This window comes from Panicum virgatum, chromosome 2K, assembly GCF_016808335.1.
Source record: "Panicum virgatum strain AP13 chromosome 2K, P.virgatum_v5, whole genome shotgun sequence".
Classification (NCBI taxonomy): Eukaryota; Viridiplantae; Streptophyta; class Magnoliopsida; order Poales; family Poaceae; genus Panicum; species Panicum virgatum.
The window spans coordinates 47,692,416-47,700,386 of NC_053137.1; the positions used below are offsets into that span (position 1 = coordinate 47,692,416).

The 7,971-nt window shown below is 54.8% G+C and overlaps 1 protein-coding gene across 1 annotated transcript; it reads right to left on the bottom strand.

Moving 5' to 3' along the window:
* Nucleotides 1-4,311: 4,311 nt before the first annotated feature.
* On the bottom strand, nucleotides 4,312-6,289 carry LOC120680923 (radial spoke head 10 homolog B-like). The gene is made up of 3 exons (XM_039962501.1): nucleotides 5,260-6,289; nucleotides 4,899-5,127; nucleotides 4,312-4,799 (listed from the first exon to the last, which is right to left on the bottom strand). The coding sequence occupies exons 1-3, from the start codon at nucleotides 6,090-6,092 to the stop codon at nucleotides 4,635-4,637; spliced, it is 1,227 nt and encodes a 408-aa protein (XP_039818435.1). The 5' UTR covers nucleotides 6,093-6,289; the 3' UTR covers nucleotides 4,312-4,634.
* Between the last annotated feature and the right edge of the window lie 1,682 nt (nucleotides 6,290-7,971).

Sequence of the window (7,971 nt, forward strand, 5' to 3'; positions counted from 1 at the left end):
ACCATCTTATGCTATCGTCAGTGTGATTTTCGAAACATTTGGCGATTAGGATGGCTGATCATGGATGATGAATCAACACACGACTTGAGCTTACATCCTGTAACATATTCAAATCAAACGGGGCTAGTATATTTGAGAAGCAGCTACGTATGTCATAGGTTCAACCCCCCGAAAAAGGTAGCAGGCTCCGAAACAGCACGCTCTTTTTTAAACTACTATACGATTTTGACTGGAGAAGCCTGAAGAAAAAAAAAACTATCTGAAGTCCTGAATTCACTGAAGCTCGGAAAGCGTCTCTTACTTCTTCAATGTCTGATGTACTGGTATTCAGAACCAGGATGTCAGACCAGAAGAACCGCTCAACAAATCAGCTCCCTTCCTGTCAACAGTCAGCACGAGAGTTCAGATTTAAAAATTTCGAAACGCCAACACCAACCAGTCCGGTCAGATTTCGATCTCTTTTCAACTCTCATCAGCAGAGAGAGTATGAAACAAGCCCGTGTTACCCGGCTCCATGATCCACCACCCACCAGCACCGGCGGTCAGCGCACGCACCGCTGCCCACCTACCCGGCGCGCCGAGGCACAGACCGAGGTCCTGAACAGTGTTTTCCTTACCGATCGGTAACCGCCGGTTACCGCCGATTTTTACCGATACCGCTACTAGGCGGCAATCCATACCGGCGGTAAATTTCGAAAAATTTCGCCCGAATTTAAAATTTTCAAAAATATTTGAAATAAAAAAGGAAAAAATATGGTAAGAAAGTAGAGATGACATACATCATTCTAATATAGAACATGTTCAAATATTTGACTGTTTGGGCACTCAAAAAAATAAAAAATCTTTCGGACCGGTAATCCCGAGCGGTATCCTCTAATCCCGAGCGGTATTCGGCGTTTTCCGAGCGGAAATCGGCGCGTTTGGACCGGAAACCACTGCATTGTGAGTATTTCTTGATTTTACATTGATTTTTAGATGTTTGTTGTGTAGCTATATTCAAAAATATGTGTTCATATTAGCTATATGGATCCATTTGTTCATGGTAGTTGGATGTTAATTTGTTCATTTTAGCTATATGTATATATGTGTGTTCATATTTCACATATGTACATATATTTTCATTTGTTCATTTGTTCATTTGGACCGGAAACCACTACTATGTATTATATATATTGACGATGATGGTTTGTGAGGACTATGGTTGTGATGATTTGCATGGACTATTGTTGTGATGATCTATATGGACTATGGATGTGAATTTCTATTTTTATGGATATGAACTTCTATTCTATGTATGTGTAAATGTTATATAATTGTTTGATATATACCATCAGTAATGATATTTACAAAATTACGGTGAAATGCTGCCAAAATTTTTAATTTTCCAAAGTCATACGGTGTTTACCGGTTAAAAACGACGGTTACCGGTCGGTAAACATCGATTACCGGTCGGTAAACAACGGTTACCGGTTTTTTGAATTTGAATTGTTATTTCAAGCGGTTTCTAGTGGTTTTCGGCGATTTACCGCCAGTTTACCGATACCGCTAGTTGGCGAAAATCGCTTTACCGTCGGTAAGGTGAACCCTGGTCCTGAACCGATGCACCACCAACGAACCGGAACGAAACCGCAGGCCACACCACCTTCGACATGATCGCTCGCATCACATGAGCAGAAAACGTTCGGATTCAAATGCCTTCCAAACCCACGAGCAGTCACCGACCGGATCCACGATGGTTTCCCACACGATTTCGACGAAGACAACCCCGTCCGTGCCACCAGCAGAGACCCTCGCACATCGCACCAACTCCATGAGAAGTTTTTCCCTTTCATGTTTATTTGGTGAAAGTGACTGTGACACACGAGAGGGGGGGGGGGGGGGGGGGGGAGAAAACAATGGAGCCGCTGCTGCTCCGTGTCAAAAAGTATTGGACGCATGTGTTCTCCCTTCCTGGGAGGAAAGCCGGCAAAGGTGGCCGCTACCGTCCACAGCCCGTCGTCCTACGACGGAGTGGTTGCGTCTAGAGACGCTTGCGACAGGAGGCGAAAACTAGAAGCCAGGCGAGGGCGATGCTTTCCATGGCCGGCTGCCGTAGTCTCACTCCCTTGTCAGGGCTCGCCCGTACGGCCCCCCTTTTTTTCTTCTCTAATCCAATCGGCGACGACGCCCCCGCTGTATGATTGTATCATGCCTCATGAGTGATGCATCATGCCTCGCAAGAACGCATACAAATCCTGTGAATTTACTAGTAAAAAAACTTTGAATTTTTTTCGCAGGGTGGCTACCTCACCTGACGGCCACCGAAAGGGACGTTTACTCGCGGGGTCGCCGTCGCTGAATTTGGAGCCGCGAGAGGGGGACGGCAGAGAGGGTTTCGATTGAGAGAGGCTGTAAAGAAAGCAGGAAAAGGGTCGCTGTATGTGACCCTCGCTTCTCACGCAAGCGAGCATCATGAAGCATGGTGTGGTGATCTTCAGAGTTTCTTTCACGCAGGAAACGCAGCAGCTTAGAAAAAAAATAATGGAATGAATAATTGGAAAGTCTCCCCAAGATGCCGATCTCATCTTTTGCGGTCGACATGTCGAGATGATTGAGGACCTGAGCGAGGATTGATAAGCAGGTATAATGCTTTGTTCGACCCGTAACTGAGCTTGATTAGTCTCGGCGATGAGTGAGGCCAATTATTCTGTCTCGAGTCTGTTGCTCCTGTCGAACAAGAAAAGGGAAAAAAGGGCAGGGAACAAAGAGAAGCACGAGTTGGATTGGATCCTGCTTTCTGTATCACACAGGAGGAGCCGCTGTCCTGTCAGAAAACTGGCTGCCATTTCTTGCGGCCGCCCATCTTATTGCAAAGCTCTCGCCCAGCACAGCGGCCGGCGGCCGGCGGCGAGGAGCCGAGGATGGCAGTCGCCAAGATACGTACAGATCTGAGATATGATCAGGTTCAGATCAATTTGATCATTCAATGCCATTCGACAAGTTGATGCTGGGCAAACAAACCGCGGACTTTTGTAGGACAATAGTTTTTAGGTGGGGTCTCTCTTTTTTTTTGTTCTATTTTGTGGGGAACTTCGTGAACAATTCAGTATCGGTTCTGCAAAACTCTCCAGCACATCGAGAACAATAATCTAACCCCATTCCGTAAGCACGATTTGTGCACAGCAAACACATAGCCGCTTAATTATCACAAGCTCCGAGATTACCTCCTGTGTGGTCCGTACTCGCGAGCACAGATCAACTGTTAAGCCTGCGAAACTGTGCCTAGGATACAGTTTCTAGGACACGGCAGAGGGGCCATGTCTGCATGTTCCCATGTTCATGATCCTGATTGAGCTCGACATTTTACAGGTCAAACCATTTCATCACCGCACTGTTACCCAAGCATACAGTACATTACACAAAGCGATAATCGATAAGAACACATATATACGGGGACAAAAGATCCAGAATTATTACGCGGCCTCTGACACTATGAAATGGAATGCGTGGCGTATCTCACGTATAGGCCGTGTTTAGATCGTTGAATTTTTTTTAAAGGAATCTTACTAATTTGAAGTACGATTGTAAATCGCGAGACGAATTTAATGATGCTAATTAATCCATGATTAATCAATAATTACCGGATGGTTACTGTAGCATCGTGTTGCAAATCATTGATTAAGTAGGCTCATTAGATTTGTCTCGCGATTTACAGCCCATCCATACAAAAAAAATTTGTAAACAGACTTCATTTAGTACTCCATGTATGTGTCGAAATATTCGATGTGATGTTTTTTTTTGTGTTTATAAGGTTTACGGGGTCGAATCTAGACAGGGCCATAATGGAGTGGAAGAATAATTGTGGGATTGGCACGGCTGTCCTGACGCAAGAAACTGGAACCAAGCAGCTGATCTGATCCCGGCAACCAACAATGCGTTGTGCCCAGCTCCACATTTCCGGAATCCTTTCCTTTCCCTGGTGCGAAAATCTGGAGCAGCCAGGGGACCCAAGAGACATGAAATTGCCTCCCGAGGTTTCAGAAACACCGTGGGCTCAGGCGCAGGGGGAGTGGGTCGACACCACACGGGGTCCTGGAAATTATTTATGTCAAGTGCGCCCTACACCAGAGCGAGGAGCTACAAGTTGCAGGACAGGAGGGGAAATTTACAGTCCCCCCCATGTGCACCTCCAAGTACATTTGCGAATGGGGAATGCAAGTCAAGATTTAGGTTGGGAGCAATGCAAGTGCAGATGCGATGTCAGCCACATTCATCATACTATGGGCAATGGCAATGCGAAGAGGCAGATGAAGCTGCCATGCCAGCGGTAGAAACTCGAAAGGGCGTTGGAAAAACTCACTCTTCCATTGATACACTTGGATCTATGTACAGTTACAGCTTGCAAGGAGGAGAGGAGGAAGGGGACCGCCGATGGCGTCGCAGAATCCGAGCCGTTTCTCGCAAATGGGATTCGCCCCCATTCGCCAGCTCCGCTCTTCGTCAGCTCCCGTTGCTGAACCCTGACTCGGAGCTAGCGGTTGTGCTGCCCCGGTCGTCTGGACCTCACTGATTAGTTATTGTCCTTCGCTACCCTAATGTACAGTTAGAAGGAAAAACCGAAAGAAAAAACCATCCATGGTCTTCCGCACAACAATTCACACATAGGTATCGCAAAATTTGCCATCCATCCTGTTCTGGACAGCCTTGATCGCCGCCACACGAGCAGCCGTGGCGGCCCTGTTCGCGGCCATGACCGCCTTATGGACTTGCTCGTCGACTCTGGGCAGGCGAAAGGCGTTCTCGGCGGCCCGCTGAGCAGCCTGAATAGAACAATGCAACGACCATCAGAATTCCCCCAGAGCAACTGCCAATGGTAAATCTTGGGCAGATCATTCGGCACAGGGAAATTGCTGTATTACCTGTACTGCACGCTGAACAGCAGGGTCAGACGGGGGCAAGGGAGTCTTGAGAGTCCCAGAATCCCAGTCCCCCGATCGCTTGTCGCCATTCCGGAACGTGTACATCCCGAATCCCTGCTTCTTGCCTTCGTGCCAGGAGCCTTCGTAGCAATGGCCATTGGCGAAGCTGTAGACACCGAACCCGTGGATCTTGTCCCCAAAGTACTCACCGGCGTATCGATCGCCATTTCTGGAAGAAAAATTGAGCGGCAAGATCGAGATTAGCAAAGCCATGTTCAGAATAACTGCCCATAGATGCAACAGTGCGCTGCTGATTCGATCGCATCAAACTTGAAATCGCGGAATTTGGGTGGACGCCCACCTGAAATGGTAGCTCCCGAGGCCGTGCTTGACGCCGCACTTGAATTCCCCGACGTAGGAGCTGCCGTCGGAGCAGGTCTGCGCGCCGATGCCGTGGCTCTGGCCGCCGGCCCACTCGCCGGCGTAGCAGTCGCCGCTGTAGAAGCGGTAGACGCCGTGGCCGTGGCGGAGGCCCTGGCGGTACTGGCCGCGGTAGCGGCTGCCGCGCGCCCAGCTCTCGATGCCGTAGCCGTCGTACTTGCCGTCGACCCAGTCGCCCTCGTACTTGCCCTTGCCGAAGAAGTTGTAGACGCCGCTGCCGTTGCAGCGGCCCTTGTGGAACTCGCCCTCGTAGCAGTCCCCATTGCTGTAGAACTCGACGCCCTCGCGCACGACGCGGCCGTGCGCGGCGGCGGCGGCCTTGTCCGCCCGCTTCTGGGGCTTGTCGTCGTCGTCGCCGATAAACCACTGCACGGAGCCGGAGCCGGGCGAGCGGCGCAGGCGGAGGCGGGCGCGGAGCAGGCGCGCGGCCCCGGCCGCGGCGGCGAGCGCGGCGGCGGCGGAGGCGGCGAGGAGGGCGAGGTGGTGGGCGTCCCCGCCGCGGAGCAGGAGGAGGATGAGCAGGAAGGCGAGCGGGAGCGCGAGGACGAGGAGCGGGTGGGCGGGGCCGGCGCCGGGGTGGAAGTGGTGGGGCGGGGCCTTGGGGTGCGCCTGGGCCTTCTTGTCGTCGGGCTCCGGGTCCTCCACCACCACGGCCTGGAACGAGGAGCAGTTCCGCACCGTGGGGGAGCGCAGGAGCGAGGAGGGCGTGCGCGTCAGCTTGCCGGCGCCCGCGCCGCCGCCGTGTCCGTCCATCCCTCCGGCGCCTCGCCGCCGCCGCTCCCCGGCCCCGACGGCTCCGTCCCTGTCCTCAATCTCCGGCGGATCTCCGTCCCAAATCCCTAGAGCAGGCGGGGCGGGGCGGGGCCGGGCGAGATGGCAGATCGGTGGGAGCAGAGCGGGAGTGGGTGGAGCGGAGAGAAGAGAGGAGAGGGGACGGGCGCGGGGCGGGGAGAGGTGTCTCTTATAAGCTGCCAGTACAATACAACCACCGCGCCACCGGGGACGGGGAGGGGAGGGGACTGGGGGAGGGAACGGGGTGAGGTGACCAGCTCCGCGTGCGCAGCGCCGACCTGCCCGTCGCGTCGCGTCTCGCTGCCGCGTGGGGCCCGGCGGCAGGGGGATGTTGGCGCGTCCCGCGGCGCGGCCCGGGCGGGTGTCTCGCGCGGTCGCGCCGCTGCGGTTTGGGTGGCCCGGGGCGGAGACGCGCGCGCCGGCGCCGACCGCCGAGGGGGGGAGGAGGAGGAGCGGTCGGGCACTTGGGCCGGGCCGGCAGGCTCGATTCGATGTGATGGAGCGAGCGGCCTTTCGTATGGGTGGGAGGTGGCGCCCACCGGTTTCTCGGATCTGGGCATGGGACTTTGGGAGCGGAGGGAAGCCAAGCGTCGCGTGGTGCGGTGACGCAACGCAACGCAGCGCAAGTGCGTCCGAGCTTTGGGCACGTGGCGCGGGGGAGCTTTCGCTAAGCCCGCCGGTTGGGCTGGGGGTGGTGTGGGCGCGCCCGCCGGCCGCCGGGAGAGAGAGAGGCTGCACCGGCACCGGCCCCTGCGCGCGGCGGCGTGGCGCCAGTGGTCTCCGTGGAGGAGAGGCGAGGGGGACTGGAGGCCAATCGGGCCGGTTGCCTGCTAGTGGGCGCTTGGAGCGTTCCGGCGGCGTCTGGATCACCAGTGCCGCCGCCGCCGCCACGTAACGTGGACGGGGGCCCGACACCACGACGCACGAACTTGTCAGGAAATTCTTTGCGTTTGGGTTGCGCCCGCGCGAAATGTTCGCCAAAAACTTTCAGAAATGTATTGTGTCGGGATAAACCGTTGCGTACGGGCTTCTCGCTCTGCGGGCTTACGGCTTGGTGGCATTTCTGCGTTTTTTGTCAGAACCCGGAGTCAAGCTTTCCTTGCACCCGCAAAATTTGCAATCTGGTGCTGACTGCCCCGTGTGAGAACTGGCCGTGCCGTGCCACGTGTGAATGGCATATGAAAACGGCATTTTCGGACCACCTTTATTTTAGAGTTAAAAGCTTTGAAAGCGCTTTCGCAATGTCAGAATTCGTATACTAGACATTCGGGTAGAAACTGTAGTCAAACTCCCGTTCCCCGTGGAGACCTTGTCCGTGTCATGTCAGTGTCAAACCTCCATTTCATGTGCGGCCCGAAGAGCGTTACAAGTAGCATACACTATTCAATTATTTGACATCCTCGGTGTCATCGTGCCGCTCACACGCTCGCGCGCATTGATGCGGAGTAAAATCGGCGCCCATCGGCCAACGCCCTTCCCCCTGCTGGGAGGGGGAGGGAGACCCAGTCCGGTCAAGCCGTACGTCCGCGGCCAACGAGCGGAAGCCGGCCTCTGACCCCGCGCGCCAATCCACCACCCCGGGCTCGTCAGGACATCCCACGAGCCGCCCTCCTCCTACGCCGCGGTGCCGGCCAATCCATGGTCACCGCCTCCGGGAACAGGAGCCGCTTCGCTCGACGGGTTCTGCGGATCATTGGTGCCGGGCAGCGGCAGCCGCAGCGGCAGCGGAGCGCGCAGGTGGTTGGGTGCGCGCAGCCCGGCCGCCGGGCAGCAGGCGGGCCACCGGCACGTCTGCCGCGGCGGATCTGTGGGCGAATCGCGGCGGCGCGCGCGTGGCCGC